Raw genomic sequence first — 19124 nt, 5'->3', positions numbered from 1 at the left:
ACTCCAGGTGTGGCCTTACCATAGATTTGTACAATGGCATTATAATACTAGCCGTTTTGTTCTCAATACCCTTCCTAATGATCCCAAGCATAGAATTGGCCTTCTTCACTGCCGCCGCACATTGGGTCGACACTTTCATCGACCTGTCCACCACCACCCCAAGATCTCTCTCCTGATCTGCTCCAAACTAGGGGAACGAGTTCTTCTGAGTCTGGCCTGGCAAGAAATGTGGTGAATGTGCCTCCACAGCAGGCTCACCACTGAAATTATAGAGACATATTTGTTCCCGTAGCATCCTGTTTGTTATACAAAATACACATGGTGTAGTGGTTCTAGTACTGAACTTAGACCTGGAATATTCAGGTTCAAATCCCCGCTTAGCCACAAAATGACCTTGGGCCAGTCACTATCTCTCAGCTTAACCTACCTCACCAGGCTGTTGTGAGGACAAAAGGAGGGAAGGAGCTATATACACCACCCTGAGCTCCTTAGAGGAAGCGGGTATAAAAATGAGAAAAAATAAATATCAGCATATCAGTTGAATATCAGCAGAGAAAGGTTTCAAACAGACACAACGTAGTAGGCTAGAGCATGTTTTGAGAGCTGCAGGAGCGTCAGCGTGTTGTCTCAAGTATTGGAAAATGCCAATTAAAATCTACTTAACATGCAAAGTAAATTTTAGAAGTCTCATATTAATACATGATGAAGCAAAGCACTGAATTTCGGGTCACTGCAGTATCAAGACATACAACAAAAAAGCGCATGTAATGAGCATGATATTATGTTAATAGTAATGTTCCCATACCTGCAATGATGCGCTCTGTCAGGTTTGATGCTGCAGCATTTTGGACACTTGTATACAACTTGTCCTGGCTTCAGCTGCAAACTTTCTATGAACTCTTTTGTTGCATTCCCTTTTGGCACTGCACCCTGGAAATGAAAGTGAACATTTCAGAGTCCCTCCAGTCATCCTCAAAAAGTTCAATAGGTCCATTAGAGAAACACTGTGTCAGCAAACCCCAGGTTGGTAGACATATTAACCTAATTTTGTAATTCAAGAAGGAAAATTAATGAACTGGTAATTAAAAATTTGAACTGAAGCTCAACCTACAAACCATCTCTAGGAGGACCATATCTACGAGGACCGTATCTACAAGTAGTGGTAGATTTAAATTACAAGAATATTCTTCTTAAACTGGATTAAAAGGCATTTCCTTTTACATGAGTACATGACTGGCACAAAGTGGCTAGGGAGCCTGCACAGCTTCCTTCCTTGGAAGTTATCCTTGCCTTTTACCCTTAGTGAAAGGGAGATTTAAATTAATCAACATGTCCCATGAACAGCCTATAGAAATTTGATCTTACTTCATATAAGACTTAAATAAGCTTTACATAAAACGTGATGTTAATTTAGAAAAGAAGCTATTTTACAATCACAAACCAGGCTTCTAATTCATAAGGGAATGTATGACATATTTCATATAAAATCAGCAAGCCTAGCTGAGAGTCTGCAAAATGCACCTTTTAAAGGGCAAGTTTTGGCCACAAGGCATGAATGCTATAAATGATCATCAACCCTATGAAGGATATGCTCCTTGTATTCAGATAAAGAACAAATGGCTGAACTTTGACATACCAGATGACAGAGGAAGCCACAACAGACATTCACAAATAATGGATTGTCACCTTTGGTGAACAGCTGAACTCCTCAATGTGCAAGTATGTAACATAAGAGCAACACACTTAACAGTACTAGAAGACAGATTGCTCACAAGCAGAAATCAACCACGTGCTACAACTCTACATGGAAACTGAGGCAAAATCGTTTGCCAAGCACTTGGGCAATTTCATCATATCAATATGTCAAGAGAAGGAATTGCAATGATATGAATGAAATTGTCATAATCAGGACATCACTTGTTCATAAAAAGCTGTTCACATGAAGTTCTATTCACACAGTTGCATTTTCAAATGGTGATGATGACCATTTCAGGGTCAATTCAGATTTTTCAAATTCTTCCTTATGGAACAGCTCCATGAACACAGATGTATGAAGAAACTAACATTAATAGGGCATACCTATAATTACAAGCACCTCCACCTAACAGTGATTTGTACAAGCCTGTTAGTACACATGAACATAGCTGAAGAATGGTGCTATCATCCGGAAGTAGCCATGTGTAAGCTGAGTGCGAGGATGGTGTAGTCACTACCCCATTGTCACCACTAGTAGTCCTGGTGCTGCACTTAGACCTGAAAGATCCAGGTTCAAATCCCTGCTCAGCCACAGAGCTTCCTGGGTGACCTTACGCCAGTCATTCTCTCTCACCCTAACCTACCTCACAGGATTGTTGTGACGACAAACAAGGGAAAGAACCATGTATACCACCCTGAGCTCCTCTTGGAGGAAGGGTTGTATAAAAATGTGGAAAAAAATAAAATAAGTAAGAATATCCTGGGTCACTTTAAACAGTAGTTAAAAATTGTTCATCTTCGAGATCTGCTACAGATATAGGTTTCAAGGACTGATATCCTTTTAGTGAAACCCTCAAATTCAGTCTACATGCACCAAACTTGCCCCTTAAGAGAACATAAGGTGTATGAATAGTCAGCTCACATCTTACACACAACTGACGTGTGAATTCAAGCATGTGCACTCACCACCACCAAAATTCAAAGAGAAAAACAGTTTAAATAGTGCAGGCAATTCTGCCTGCCATTTTCTTACTCTGTTTATGCCCTGCAGTGAGTATGAAATGAGAACATGAAGTTGCTATTCCCTCAGTCATCTCAGTTCCCATGTGTTTTTCATACTCCAATTTTAGGTCTTTTAGAGACACTACACATTTATTGGATTTAAGGGAGCTTTGACTATACATGATTTTGGCTTTACACTCCAGCCTCTGAACATAGCCCTCATGTAAGATTCAGGCTGACTGTATAGGTTATGGGAAAGGTTTGACATAATTTTATATCTTTATGGGATCAATTATAACCCTAATGCACAGTAGTCTTTGGAAAGATGAAAACTGCCCATCAGCTTCATTGACTCCCTCTTAGTTTTATCCCTACTACTAGCTAGCATTCTGAAGTTCAAAGATAACACTGTTTGGGAAAAATTCCAAATATCGTAAGAACAGAATGCAAAACTGACACAAATTGCATATTTATCTGAATTTCAATCCCACATCCATCTGGAGGTCTTAAGGCTTCAAACAATATTTCAAGATGGATCGTTAAAATGCACTTGGATAGAACCTCCAAACAAGAAAATGCAAGCATTTGCAGTATAATTCAGCTGCAATGATACTTGTCTGGAAAGGCAGAGACAGGTATTTTCAGCTTTTCGGTTTTACACGCTATGACATGTCTTCAGCATGTACTACTGGTGAGGGGAAAAAAACAGAAAAGGTAGACTCTTCTCCCCATCTGCATTCTCCCTGCACAGGGTAAACAGTTCATTCTCAACAAAAATACAGGATTGCCTTACTCCCTCAGCTTTACAAGTCCACTGGACAACCGTGCATGACTAACAATTAGAGCACAAATATTGTTCTCTTTACAGAGTATTGCATAACATTTGGTCAAGCACTTGTTCAGTTTATAATGCTACTTGACAGGACCAGCAGCAAAATGCTCAGGGGCAACTGTTGTGTAAAACACAAAGCAAGTCCATTTACAGTGTGCCAAAGTTCAACAGACATGAATGACAAACAGGATTCCTCTGGTGCTCCCTTCTGGCAAAATAGGTTACCTAAATAATGCACTGCAATATATGATCCAAAAGAGAAAAACTGGGCTTTAATTTAAATTAAAGAAAGAGGTTTTTGTCACTCAAAGGGATCACATCCATAAAAAACTCTGCCACTTGGCCAATATCGTGCTCGCCCAACGAGTTCCAGGATATTATGGCCCTATATTACCCCCAGAAGAACATGAACAACAGTAACCAGTTAATATACTCGGTTATCAACTTACTGGGTCTGTTAGCATAGCTCTAATATGTGAAGCCAGAGCCAGGAATGCCAACATGTTGAAGACTATTCCATTGATCACACTGTAAATATAGTCTCTTGATGGAAGCAGCATAACAAGGACGACTACAAAGTCAGCGTAGAAGATCAGAAGCCAGGTGACGACTGCACAGGCGATACCACAGCCATCTCGAATAAACCACATTGTTCCCAAGGAACTGCGGCTGGGAGGTGGAATGCACTTATCCGGCTGGAGATATTCCGGTTTCCTCTCAATATCTCTGAAGCGGTGGACTGGAGTAATCATCATAGACTATAATGTCCATTCTTGGATCTGAAAGAGAACATACACATGTTCTTCTGCTTACAAATTTAACTGACAAGCTTCTCTCTTGACATGTACCTCATGGGGGAAATTCCAGAAGATAGAAAAAGGGAGGTTTTAAAAATCATGTGCATCAGAGGGGGAAAGGAGAAGAGTCTGTCAGAAAAGAATGTTAGCAACAATTACTTTATATATATAGCACTTCCAAACAAATGTTTCAGTAGGTTGTATTAAGAATCAAATCAACATGGGGGGGGGGGGCTTGATCTATTCTCACAATACATCTAACTATGGATTAAAACAATTTTTTAAAAATGATTGAAATGCTCAAGGCGGAACAGTTATGTAAAGGAATGTTGTAAATGACAGTAGAATTTGTCTGTGATGCAAGCATTTACTATTCTACTAGGTTATACTTTAGAAAGTAATTTTCAAACCACAAGTGACCTACTTTCATAGTAGAGGTAGATAGCAAGACGTTTTGCTTTATTGCATAGGTACAATTAAGATGTGCACCAAACAGTCAAAACAGACTAGAACACAAGTATAACCCAAGGTTGAGTGAGCAGTGACTGAAATTTTCCAAGATTCATCTCCTACTATCGAACAGGTTTAAAAAAATAAAATCCATTTGACAATATTTAGGAAGAGACTCTCACATTCACTTTTATAAAAAATGATTATTCTTGAATATTGAACATTTAATATACAATTAAACTCTTAGCAATTGAAACCTTATCAACTGAGCATTTCCTCTCTTCCTTTCCCCTTGACATGTAGTGGATGTAACCAAATTTCCCATCATTGGGCGTGGAGGGAAATAAAGTTCATATTTGATATTCATTTGATTCAGTTTGTAGAACATTACAGCCATGCACTCTGAGCATGTGTGTCCTCCAACCCCAGTGCTCAATGCTAATCAGAACTAATGAACAAAGTACAGCTCCACACCATTCCAATTTGTAGGCCCGCTCACAAACAGCAGTACTTTGAATAGCTTCATCTACAGCTGTAACCACAGGAACAGAAGTATTCAAACCTTTGGCCACCTGGTCTTTTGGGGCTTCATGCAGCTCTGTCAGCAACTGCCTCCACTTTCTCAGTCAATAGGTTGCCAAGATGCACCAAATGTGGGAAACTCCAATGGAACAATAACTTTCACTTCCTCATATTAGGCCCTGCAAACTCAAAGGCCAGACCTGGCTGATCTTTAAACTTAAGCAGCAGTTAAGCCTTTGCAATGCAGGTGACATGACAAATGCATCAAAAATGCACTTCACCAGAGGTGACAGTGGAAAAAAATTCTGTGTGTACTGTTAGATCTTTTTCAATGTCAAAAAGTGGTTGGCCTCATCAACCTTACAGCACCACTTTTCTTTCTCCTACCTAGTTGTTGTAACTCCCACATTAGATTACCTGACACAGGAGTGATCTGGAACAAGAGCCCTGCTGGACCAGGCCAAAGGCCCATCTAGTCCAGCTTCTTGTATCTCGCAGTGGTCCACCAGATGCCTCAGGGAGGACACAAGAATCCTGCATCCTGTTGCCACTCCCTTGTATTTGGTGTTCTGAGGTAGCCTACTACTAGGAGCAACCTTGTGCTGCTAATTCTTAATATACAAAGCAAAATTCACTTAGGGCACAATCCTAACCCCTTATGTCAGTGCTTTCCAGCACTGGCATAGCGGTGCCAATGGAACATGCGCTGCATCCTGCAGTTGGGTGTCACTCACGGAGACCTCCTCAAAGTAAGGGAATGTTTGTTCCCTTACCTTACAGCTGCATTGCCCTTATGTCAGTGCTGAAAAGCACTGACATAAGGGGTTAGGATTGCGCCCTCAATCATTTGGGATCTCTCTCATTCTGTTTCCAATCTACAAAACTGGGGGACTTACAGAATTGTTGCAAAGACCTGCAAGATATTACGGCTGCCCACCTGGAGTCCAAAGAACAGGCAATCAAATAATACATTCATGAAGAAGCCTTTTTTAAAAACTGGAATGAAAGCAAAATAGTCATAAAAGCCTTGGCAGGGGAGCTACTGCTTAATACTTTTATCGTTGGGACACAGCAGAGAATTCTCTATTGAAAAGGCTCTCTTGGGCCTAGGCACTATAAACTTTCAGTGATATTTCAAAGCTAAATGGTCACAAAAGCAAAACCATGTATTTACAGAAATAGATTAAAACAATTCATGTTTTAAATTGGCGTTATTGTAGATTCTGTCAACCTAATAACCACTACAGTGCACCTCATGCACCTCCAGCAACTTTTTGGGACTCAACCAATCATAAATGTATACTTCACATAGATCTAACACTACTTGCTAACTAAAAATAAATATTCAAATATTTCCAATTATTAAAATAATCCCTCTACCTAAAAATGGATTTGGAAAAAGGTGAAATTCTTCTCCAACTGTCACACTGTACCTCCACAAACATGAGGACTAGAAACTATTTTTCTGACAAAATATGGCAACTGAAATCATTTTTGCATGGAGTATGACACAAGTTTCTGAAGATGAGCATTCTTGGCTCCAGTATTAAACTTACTTGCTCAACTTACTCAATTACACTTTGAGTGAACTGCTAATTGCAATTAAAGGGTTCAGTCGTCATGCCAAAATCCTTTTGCACAAGGAAGAGCTCATCAACCTTGACTCTAGAGACATTGTGGAAAATAATAGAAAGGTATTTCCTTTTATTCTGCCTTCTGCTGGAGTGAGAGGGGAAGAGGGAAGTTCAATTTGCTTCTAGTAGTGCCTCAATCCAGAGCTCCTTCCATACAGAAAAAGCAGGTGCACTTTTGGATCACACTGCACATAAAGAGCTATTCCCTTCACTAAAATGAATGGGGAAACCACTAACAAGCCTTCAGCAAACAGTAAACTAGTTAGCAACCAATGTTTTCTTTTCTATTGACCTTTTAATTTCTCTGTTGTGTAGGATTGCTTTATTGCTGGCTAAGGACCCAATCCTGAACCCAGCCAGTGCCAGGGCTGAGCCCTACCACTGGATGCCATTTAGGTGCCGTAAAGCATGTTTATGACACCTGGCAAGTAAGGAACGCCGGCACTGGGCCTACACCAGTAGGAAAAGGGTGCGCTGCAGCCGGGGGTTCAACCACCGAGCAGTGGTGTGGCCTCTGGCAGGCAGGGGGACGGGGAGGAGCAGGGAGGAACTAGGATGGAAGGCCTGACATGGAGTGTCTCAACTCTGCATTGGGAAAATAGCCAGCACAGACTAAAGAGACCTCCAGCTGCTTCCTGGTGCCTGCTGGATACAGCGGTAGCTGCTTTGGCACTGCTGCTCCAGCAGGCGCTGGGAAGCTCAGGACTGAGCTGTTAGTTTTTAATGCTGTCTTGGTGTGAGGGGTTGTTTGATCTTAGTTTTAATATAGCTTCATGGTGACTTTTAAGCCACCTTGAGCACCTCCAGTTTAAAAATTATCTTTTAAACAAAACACAACACTAACATTGTGTAAAATATGGTTTGATTAAATGGCATCTGGCAGATCCATGGGAATAAGCAGTCAATGCATTTCCAAATGAAGGGGCTGCACTGAAAGAAAGCATGGCATAAACTATAACCTAAACATTTGGTTAGATCTGATATAGTCTTACAGGAAATTTCTCTGACCTACCTGAAGATAGCAGAACTGAATCTGGGGCCTTCTGCATGCACAGCAGTGGCTCTTCTGTGGAGTTATATTTCACACCACCTTTCTCAAATTAGTTCAATTTTTTGTATTAAAACTGTTTTCCTTTATGTTTCCTGGGCTTCCAAAGGTTCTTCAAGGTCCAAGTAGCAATGTGGATGCATAAATGTGTCTTCTCAAAAGACACAACATATTTTTCATTCACTGCTTTATAATCTGAATTCTCCCCAAAAGGCCATGTTATTTATAGCCTAATTAACATAGTGTCTGTTCCAACTTCTGTTTCTTTGCTGCATTTTAGAACACTCAGTAGGTAAACATCAACCTCATTATGCACAATATTCATTTCATATTTGTGCTCTGAACATTCACAGAGAAACTGTCTTCAGAGAGCTTAAAAAACTTACTTCCAGTGTTTAAAACAACTTGGTATGGTCTGCTTTTTACAGACTATGCTTTGTTAGACGCTTGGTACAGATTGCCAATTTAACATATATTTTCTCTTGTTTTACTTGGTCTTTTTTTAAAAAGTTTTAAAATATTAACAAATCTATTATGCTTTCCATAAAAAATGTTTTCAAGTACAAAATTAAGAACGGCTTCACATATTACAGAAGGTGGGAGCCCCACACTTCCATGATGAGCCAAGTATGCTGTTTTCCTGCAATTTTTACGGAGCACTCAGTCTGAACATGCACGACAAAGACACTCAAGAAATGGTGGTCAAGTGTGATTCCAGGGCATGTGTTTATAGCATATTTTCAGACATTAAAACAATATGACAAAACGTATTCAACTTTTCCTGTAAGGCAGGTCAAAAACCCAAGTTGTACGGGCTTGCACAAATGGCAAAACACTGATTATATGCTCTTTGAATTCAAAACTGCAAAACCAGGATGCTCCATTCCCTTGTGAATGCGTCAAGTGGAACAAGAACTGTGATAAGAAAAAAACAAGCCCCCAAAGTGTAATAGGGGCTCATAAGTTGTTGGTACATTAACCACCTGAGACAGAGACCAAGAACATCTCTCTCTCTCTGTGTCTTCAAGGCAAGGTGGGTGCCTTTATTTACATCTGAGGAACATACAAACTTGGGTGCACTACCAAGAGTGAGTGAATATCAATAAACAAATATTTCATGGTCTTTTAATAAGACCACTTGCCCTATTGGACCAAAGATCCATCTAGTCCAACAACCTTCCATCAGTGAATAACTGGATGGTTCCAAGAAACCAACATGAAGGACATGATTCCCCGAACTCCCCAGCATGAACTTGCCAAGTTTTTTTTTGTTTTAAAAATACCATCACTCCATACTGAACTGACGTTTCATCTCTGAAGAGCTCTTTACAACTTAATCACAGTACACACACACACACACACACACGGAGAGTTTGGATTATCTGTATTTATAACATAAATTATGTTGACTAGCACCAGTCCCAAACCATTCCTTAGGGCAGCGGTTTCCAAACCAGGGGTCATGTGGATGTACTTGAAGACCTTGGGAACCAGTGCTCCCTGTAAGCTAGTGGTTCCCAGCCTTTAGAAGACTATGGACTACTGAGGCAAAAATTGTGATTGTCATGAACCACATGCAACCCCCACCCCTGCATACAAAAAATACTTTTAAATTTGTAATGCAGGCAGCTTTCATTATCAACGGGGGTTCCGTTCCTGGAACCTCCATGGATAAAGAAAACCGCAGGTATTAGAAAACCTGCGGTTTTCACCACACAAAAGTGATTTTTTTTCCTGAGACCTTGCAGGCCACTTCTCAAGGTCTCGGGGACCACCTGTGGTCCCTGGACCAAATGTTGGGAACCAGTGCTGTAAGCTGTACAGCTGGAGTTTTGTACAGCTCCACACAGCCTCCCTCCTGGTGCTCCAGAAATCAGTGATGACATCATTACCAAATGTTCTGGAGACTATTATTATACTGTGTGTTGGCATCCTTCAGTCTCGGAAGACTATGGTGTCACGCTCTGAATGGTGGTTCTGGAACAGAGTGTCCTCTCCAGTGCGCGAAGCCTGGGTAAAGTAGGTATGGAGGATAGGCTGTTACCCATGCAGCAAATCCCCCCTCTCCACGTCGCTGAAATGGTCCAATGGAAAGGCAGAGGCCAATACGGTTGGTTCCAGCGGCGTCGCAGGAGTTGCCAGAACGTGACTGTGTTCAGCCATGAACTGCCTCAGGGACTCCGGCTCCAGATTTTGCCTCGAGGTTGACTCCTGAAGCCTTTTCCATAACTGGATGTAGCCACAAGGCAGTGGAGGTTTGGGATCAGAGTTTTCCTTCTCTCAGATGAGCTGCCTTCCCAGGCTGACGAGTCCCATCTACCCGGTGGCTGTTTAGTCGCCTCTTACGACAAGTACAGCCAAACTGAGGGCCTATTCTTATCCCCAGCCCCCAGGGGGATACTATTATTATACTATTAGGTGTTATTATCAACATGTACAACCCCGTGGGTTGCCCAGCCGAGAGAAAAACTGTATTTAGGATTTTAAAAGTATGGGAAACACTGCCTTAGGGGATTCTCACAGCTTTCCCCTCCATTATAAAAACTGTCCATTTACTATCCTTTTCATTAACCAGTCTTGCCTTCATATCCCATGACTTAAGTTTATTCCAGAGATTCTGGTGAAGGACCTAATCAAAATGCCCTGTTCTCCTTTGGTAGTTATTTCACAGCTTTGACTTCTAATGTTTCAAATATGTCCCTGACTACTTTCCTGCTTCTGATTGTTAGCTAGCTACATTTTGGCATGTACATGGGATGCGGCAAAGCAGGAGCCTTAAACAGAAGAAGCAGAAGTGGAACAGAAACCAGCAACACTGGAAAAATGCCAAAAATTGCAGGTGGTTATGTTGACCATTAGAAGTAAAAGCCACATGAACACTGTTTAGTGTACAGTTTCATGTAAGTTTCCCAACATTAATAAACAAATATTTATAAAATTGCACAAAGTATATTCTCCTAGATAATGGAAATGCTTTATTTGGATGTAAATTAATCTAGTCACTAAAATTATGTTAACTCAAGGCTTTCCAGCACTAATGTAGCTGTGCGAATGGGATACTTGCTGCATTCTGTGGTGGGAGGGGGTTGACAGTCATGGAAACCTCCTCAAGGTAAGGGAATGTTTGCTTCCTCACCTCAGGGCTGCACTGTGGCTGCATCAGTGCTAGACAGGTTGGTTAGGAATGGGCTGTTAGTATGCATAATTAGGAAATATATGAAGTACCAATGGAAACCAATTTAAATCAAATGATTTGAATCATGAAATAAACCACCTTGATTTCAAGCAATCTACTCTGCCCCATTAATCAGACAGGGACTAATTTTTACTTTCCCATAGTTTGCATAATATACATTTTATTTGAGTTTTGATTACAGTGGTTTTAAAATAATCTCTAAATATTCAGAAGTCATCTGACTCTCCTCATCAATTTCTTTTGAACTAATCCCTTCACTTTTGAGGTTTCATCTTTTGAAATCCAACATGGATATATGGGAGCTGGTAAAAAACTTTCCAATTACACTGTCATCAGATATGATAGTATTGTGGTCACTATTTACAATGTTTCATATTTCACACCAGTTTCTGGACACCACTGAGTTAAGTCAAGGGTTGCCTCTCCTGTAGTTGGTTCTATGACACAGAAATAAAGCCAATGCACATTTACTCAGAAGTTTCAGCCTACGCACATTTATATGGAAGTAAATTCTGTTGTGCCTTCTGCAACATCTTCATGCAAAAGTGCTCTGATTCACAATTTGGAATTACCTGGCTCAGACACAAGTACTCTCTCTCTCCCACCGTACTTAACAACTGCATTAAAGTTTCAACAAATGGTTCAGAAGTTGGTAAGAAAACAGGATCTGCCAAAGGATGAGTTCACCTTGAAGCTTTACATTTCAATTGGCTCACAACACAGTTCTATGAAACATATAGAACATGTTTCTCAAACTGTGGGTGGGGACCCACTAGGTGGGCCACAAACCAATTTCAGGTGGGTCCCCATTCATTTCAATATTTTATTATTAAGCTATTAGACTTGCTACTCCCATGGTATGTGACTGCATTTGGGGAAATGTTACACACCTGTACTTTTAACAAGCTACAATATATATTCTTTTAACAATGGTAGTAAATGGGACTTATTCCTGGGTAAGTGTGGGTAGGATTATTAAAAATTGTCCTGCTTGATGATGTCACTTCTGGTCATGACATCACTTCCAGAGGGTCCTGAAAGATTCTCATTCTAAAAAGTGGGTCTCAGTGCTAATTGTGTAAGAACCACTGATACAGAATTTCAATATTCTAAGGTACCATCACCAGTGATTTGGTTCCATAGGCTGCTTGAAAACTATCTTAGTTAACTTACTTGGACTAAACTGACCAAGTGTAAAAAGGTAACATTTGAAATACCACTGTAGAAGCTGGTGTTGAAGTTTTACTACTTTTTTCTCATTTGATACTAGGCAACAAAAGGAAACAATGAATTAAGTCAGACTCTTGCAGAATATTAAAATTTAAATTAGCAATTCAAATATAAATAAGAACATAATTGGAATTCTGTACCTTCAAGACGCATGTGCTCTTTTATATATAAGACAAAACATACTATCTAAAAATAGGTAAGAGACAACTACTTATGTTAACAAAAGTGAATAGTCACAATTTATGTCAATGGAAAGATTAAGAGTAGTCATACATTTGAGGGAGTCAATTCTTGTGTAAGAAAAATTGTCCAGGAAAAATGCCACAGTATTTGTTTTTACCAACATGACTAGTCTTCTGCTATTTCTGCTTACAAAGTTATCTTTGTAATTTAGACTGATCCTGAATCAACATTTGTGCATATAAAGATCTACTTTCAGCCAATGTATTTCAGTTATAGTAGATAGCACTGCTACTTTGGTTGTGAAGACTTAATGCAAAAGCTACATATTTCTGAAGCAAGAGTTTGAACAGGTATGAAGAGTAAAAGCTGAATTCCCCAAAGAAAAATGTGGGAGGTTGAAATTTTTGGACTTCAAGGTCAAGCTTTATCACAACTGGCTGACAGAGCAGCAAAGCTGTTTATTATTTGACAGAGTGTTGGGGAATTGATTTTCACTACTAAAATTACTAGCCTTACTTCTACTAATTTACACTAGACAAACTTTAAAGAAAAGAGAAATAATGAGAAACGAAAAGATCATAACAGCATAAAGATTTTTTCTTGAAGAGTCACATACAATTGTTTCCATCTTTTCTACAGCTGAGCCTCAGGCCTGCTGCATCAACAATATCAGAAATACATGGTGGTTATTTCAGGTACATTAAGGCAGTACTGTGGCTAGAAAAATTACTGTAAATTTTCAAGACTGGAATTGAATTTCATTCATAGTCAATTGCTTCGAATGACACAAGCAACATGCATACAAGAAAAGGCTTGAAAAAGGAAAGTGATGCCTCTGAAAATCTATGGTATGGTTTGGTTATCTTTCAGGAGCAGACGAAGTGGAAATGCAAAATGAATCTCAAACAGACACACTTTCAGAATTTACCCATTTAAAGACCCTTGATTTTCAACTTCATGCCCCACTGAAGCGTCTTTCAATTTGATGTGCAATTAAATAAATCACTACAGGCTTTTGCTCCAGGGTAAAAAAACTACCATCTGGAGTAGCTGGGGCAAGTGTTAACTGAAAATCTAAAATATAGTATTACCATACTTACCAGTGACAAAAGGGCTGTATCAGATCAAGAGGGTTTTGATGCAGGCAAAAACTACTGTGCAGAAAAATGTGTGTGGGGGGTATCAATATACACTGTGTAATCTCAGCTTTCATAGGCCTTAATTTAAAAAAATCAAAACAAACACTTTAAAAATTCACTGGGGAATTCATTTTCTTTGCAGTCGTCAGTTAACCTTGCATTCCAGGCAAAAGACAGTAAATCATGAGCATATCATGTCTAATCACTGCTGCATTTCTCAGCCTGTCACCACAACATAGTGACAGTAAAGCCTTCATTGTTCACACCTGTAGTGACAATCAGAGCAATTTTCTCCCTATTCATCAGTCACTGAACTCAGACATATAGATCAAGCAAGAATGAGAAAGATTTTCTATCCACAGCATCAACTCTAATGCAGCAGATGTCTTAACAACCCAATCTTAAGATTCCAGCACCTGGAGGAACAGCAGAATCAAAATGGCAACTGCAGGAACCAGAAAGCCACCAGAGGTTTCCTTGGGGAAAGGGAACATTTGTCCTCTTTGCCCAAGTAAGTGCACAAGACCCACAACGGGCCTTATCAAGGCTGCACCAGCTATTTTGCTGGCACATATTTAAGGACCTCCACGTCAGGCTTTTCAGCCCAACAAAGACAGGATCAGGCGGACACCTCCATTGGCCTCCCCTCCTGGGCTGGTTCCTCCCCCCTGCCCACGCTCCTCCCACCCCAAAAGCCTGGCATTCACCTCTGGGCAACATCCTTCAGGTGCTAAACATAGCATCGACACTCTCACGGTACCTAAAATGTGCTTTACAGCATGTTTATGACACCTAGCGCTGGAACTCAGCGCCTGCGCTAATGGTCCATATGATTGAGCCCTTAGTGACTTTATTATTATTAACAGTATTTATATACCGCTTTTCAACTAAAAGTTCACAAAGCGGTTTACAGAGAAAAATCAAATAACTAACTAGCTTTATTAATTTAATGCAATAATTTCTCATACATGAACATTCCAATCTCTCAGACATGAACGTTCCAAGAACACTTGCTGTCCCCTTGATACAACAGGCAATGCTGGTTCTGGATTTATCATTAACTTACTCCTTCATATTTCACTTTTCACTACTTTCTCAACATGAAGCTTGCAAATTTAGAATTCTTTTAAAAAGCATGCACTGTTTTGCCATCTTTGGTGTATCTCTGTTTACTAATATCACTACCTCTGCTGGGTCACGACAAGTCTTCCATTACAAAACCGGTTGTGCCAAATAAAAGGGCCACTGGCTGTGCTTCAGGCACTTTCAGAAGGGCTGCTGTGTTACTCCATGGCTGCAGAAGACAGTGTTGTGGCACCTCAGAAACCTATTAACCTATTATGGCATGACTTTTCATAAACATCTTGCTTCACACAATGCATTAATTGGACTGAGAAAGATGTATGTATATACAGCTACAACCACTTGAGAAGCAATTTGCTTTAACAAAGTGCAAGTTAAAGGTAATGAGAACAGAAAATACACCCTGACTACAACAGCATTTTGTAATCACTTATGAACACAGTTCATAAATGGGAAGCAATTTAAGCTTTGTAGCACAAGAACAACCTATAATCCTTAACAATTCGAGCCCCAAGATACTAATATCTGTAAATGAATTCCAGTTCTGCAGCTTCACACAGATTCTATCCTGTGATACTGCTCTGTTTAAGTGCAGCACCAAAGTCACAGAGCGAATACCTAGAAGGACTAGAAAATGAATTCAAACAACAGCTTCTTCCTTGTCGGTTCTGCACTGAAATGCTAAAACAGAAGAAGGGAAGAGGTGATATAGTGCAATGTGGGTGTTGTGCAACAGTGATCACTTTGAACTTTGCTACCCACACCAAGCAGGCTGATCCCTGGTCTCACACAACCGTCAGCCCAGTTCCTGTGAGGTTTGAGAATACTGGGTATGTTTAATCAAAATGAGACCATTCAATATATCTTCTAGTCTAGTGCAGTTGTTCTCACACATTTAGCACCAGGACCCACTTTTTAGAATGAGAATCTGTCAGGACCCACCGGAAGTGTCATCATTAAGTAGGAAATTTTTTAACAATCCTAGGTTGCAATCCTACCCACACTTATGCAGGAGTAAGTCCATTTACTATCATTGTTAAAAGCATATACATAGTAGCTTGTTAAAAGTACAAGTCTGTAACATTTCCATAAATGCAGTCACATACCATGGTAGCATCAAGTCTAAAAGATTTAAAAAACTGAAATGAATGGGGCCCATGTGAAATTGGCTCGCAACGCACCTAGTGAGTCCCAACCCACACTTTGAGAATCACTGGTCTAGTGGAAAGCACCTTAAAACTCATTCCTGCTCTAAGTTCCATTTTTTCCCCATGCCAGATTTCTATATATTCTATTACACAGGGCCATCATGATTGGCTGATGCAAATAATTGAAGAGCACTGCTGGTACACATAGGCATGTGATGTGTGATGCTAAAGAACATGTCAGTGGGTTAACCATGGGCATGTTGACATGGAGCACTGCACGCTTTTCTGGATCTCTTCACCTAAGATGACACTTTCAACATACACACAGTTCCGCTAATAAACAGCAATCTATAGCTTGAGAGATGTCTAGCTCTTGTTAATGAATAAATTGGCTCTTCCTTCCTTTCAGAACCTTCATGTTGTGACTTACTCTATAAAGATATAAGAAGAAAAGCCATGCTATTTTCTTGAAACAGACTGGATGACTAGTTATACTTTCTTTCTAGGCAGTTTTAAATGATTCCATAGATATTATGGATCATGAAAGGCACACCTTAGGATATTCCTAAATCCCAAAGCATGCCTTTAACTTTTCTTTGGAGATAAAGCATTACCTTTAACTGTTGATTCAGCAGAATGAGCAAAGATAATACAATATATTATCAGGGAAGGTAGCAAGTGCAATTGAGTTACAGTGGGACAGATTATTCAATGTCCCTACTGTCCTTATGATATGGATCTTTCCTTTCCTGGCACATTTAGGGGCCAAAGAAAAGATACCACCAACTTAAGCAGGAATAGTTTAGCAAAAGCTAACAAAATATACAGAAAGGGTAGCCAAAACAGCCTTGACAGACAGTTCATATTGACTGGATTCAGATGATCCTCCCAATCAAGGTTCTAAGGATCAGGAACAAGCCCTGTGCCTGAGAGTGCCATAGTTTCCCATCTTCAGATGCCACAAAGTATGGTTTGATTAGAACAAGAAATATTACTGTCATTTTATTGCCACTTATTGTGCATTGCTGCCCTGCTTTTGTGGTGACATCTACTTTGAGGATGATTTTTACTGATATCCTTAATTTGCTGCTTTTTATTGCTATCATTATAGTTCTATGTGGGCTGATGGCTTTGTTTCACTTACTGATTTTTCAAAGTTGTTTTAATAAAGTTTTAGAATGCTTTTTGTTAGCAGCCTTGGGGGCCCACATAAGCGGAAAAGAACTTATTAAATAAATAAAATATATTAATCGACACACACACACACACACACACACACACAGAGGGAGAGAGGTTATGGCTTGAAGGATCATCTGAACAAAGCTATAGGGAGACACAACTAGAAATAAAGGCGCTCTCTCCCCTCCTCACTTCCAAATTAGGAGAAACGGGAGGGGGCATGCAAGCACATGATTTACAGAGGCTTGGTCACATAGCAGGAAATCCATAGTTTTCATTCAAGTAAATCACAGTTACCAAGTTTAAATGTAATGCTCAGAAAAGCACAAACAGAAGTAAGCCACAAACTGAGGTTCATCTCAGAGTAGAAGTAAAAACCTCTTCCTTCCTCTTGTGCACAAAACAGGAGAAGGGCAGGTAGAGTGTACCAGAGCACTGCTAGTAGGAAGTTGTTCATGAAGTAGAAACCTTGCTGTCTCATTACATTTGAACCAGGTTAGCGTGTCATTTAAATAAGAAAGAACAGTCAAGAACAATAGCATGTAAGTCAATAAAATAAAGCCATATCAAATAGCTAGTGTCACATAAGCAAGGAAATCTTGATTTTGAAACTATGGGTTGCCTTCATTCTATCTAGCAGAAACAGATAGCAACAAAGCAGTACAAAGTTTTCTACAAGAGAGAAAAGCACTGAAATTGCCGATATACTAAAACTGTGCCTAAGAGAAAGAGCAGCACCTCTCCACTTAAAATTTATTCATGTTATAAACTGAACCCTATTTTCATGAAATACGTTTTTCTGAAATGCATCACAGTAACTTATGTAGCTATAAAAATTTCAACTACAAGTGCAGTAATGTGCCCAAACATCAAGATATAATAAACAAGGGAGCAATATTTTTAATCGATAGAAATAGTCCTTTTTTTCTTTTAGTGAGGCCTCTAAAACACTGAGATAATTTTAACTATCTACACTAAAAGTGAAATTTTGTTGGGCTTTGAAGAATTCCAAAGGATAAAAGATGATTAATATGCACATCACAAAGAATTTGTTTAAAGACCATAATTATGATCTTCTGTTAAGATTCAGATTATTGATAAAATTATCAGTTCATGAAACAAAAGCTGTTATAGTACCATAAATATGGGATTACATATTCTTATGAAAAGCACTGCCTATCACTGCAAACATATTTGGGGCTACTGAAGCATTTCCATTAATATCAAGCATCATCAGTTTAAGAACTAAGGACATGAGCTACATTAAGGACCAAACTAGGCAATACCTCTATTGCATGCTTAGGGCCTGTGTGCTTATTAAGAATGTAAATATGGTAGTAGTCACAAGTGAGTCTGATCTGGTTTGGGTTCATAGCAGGAACAGGTGGGATAAACCCTTCCTCCTTCCGTCCCAGGCCAGGTGAGATACCCCACAGTTGCTATTTGCCCTGGGAGCAAAACTCTCCAAGGCACATGTGAACAAGTCCCCTTAAATTTACTAGGTAAACAAGAACATAATCAAATGAGTTGCCATTCAATATACATAATAATTTACTTCCTTAAACAACAAACTTGTAATTGTTCGGTTAATGTAAAGATAGACTGTCTTTTTAATTAAATTGCAACATAAAATCATACACAGCATTACGAATATTTGCTCAGGGCCCTCTAAACTATGAGAGCAGCTCCACAAGCTTCTCACATGAACAGGTGGCCTCTCACTTTCTGCCTTGTGCGGCAACACTCCAGTATGGAGCACAAGACTACACAATAAAAGTATGTTCTGACTGGGATTCTTACCCTACTGCAAGTTCTATTTTTTGCCCCACCATACTTATTTTAATGTTTTCAGTATGTATATACCAGGGTGCCCAAACCCCAGCCCAGGGGCCATTTTCAGTCCTTGGGACTCCTAATCTGGCCTGTGGGGAGCCCCCAGTCTCCAATGAGCCTCTGGCAACTTGCTGGAGCCTGCACTGATGTAAT

General features: G+C 39.7%; 1 protein-coding gene across 3 annotated transcripts in view; it reads right to left on the bottom strand.

Annotated features, from left to right (window-relative positions):
- ZDHHC3 (zinc finger DHHC-type palmitoyltransferase 3) overlaps positions 1-19124 on the bottom strand; it is a 46288-nt gene that overhangs the window by 25003 nt on the left and 2161 nt on the right. For all 3 annotated transcript variants that reach the window (XM_066627939.1, XM_066627941.1, XM_066627940.1), the window contains exons 2-3: positions 3979-4308; positions 806-930 (exon numbers count right to left, since the gene is read on the bottom strand). In XM_066627939.1, the coding sequence (XP_066484036.1) occupies positions 806-930; positions 3979-4284 (431 nt within the window). In that variant the 5' untranslated portion in view covers positions 4285-4308. The remainder of the gene's footprint in view (positions 1-805; positions 931-3978; positions 4309-19124) is intronic.

Source organism: Tiliqua scincoides, chromosome 5, assembly GCF_035046505.1.
Source record: "Tiliqua scincoides isolate rTilSci1 chromosome 5, rTilSci1.hap2, whole genome shotgun sequence".
Lineage (NCBI taxonomy): Eukaryota > Metazoa > Chordata > Lepidosauria > Squamata > Scincidae > Tiliqua > Tiliqua scincoides.
Note: the sequence above shows the minus strand (reverse complement) of the source record. Positions and strands in the feature narration are given on the sequence as shown.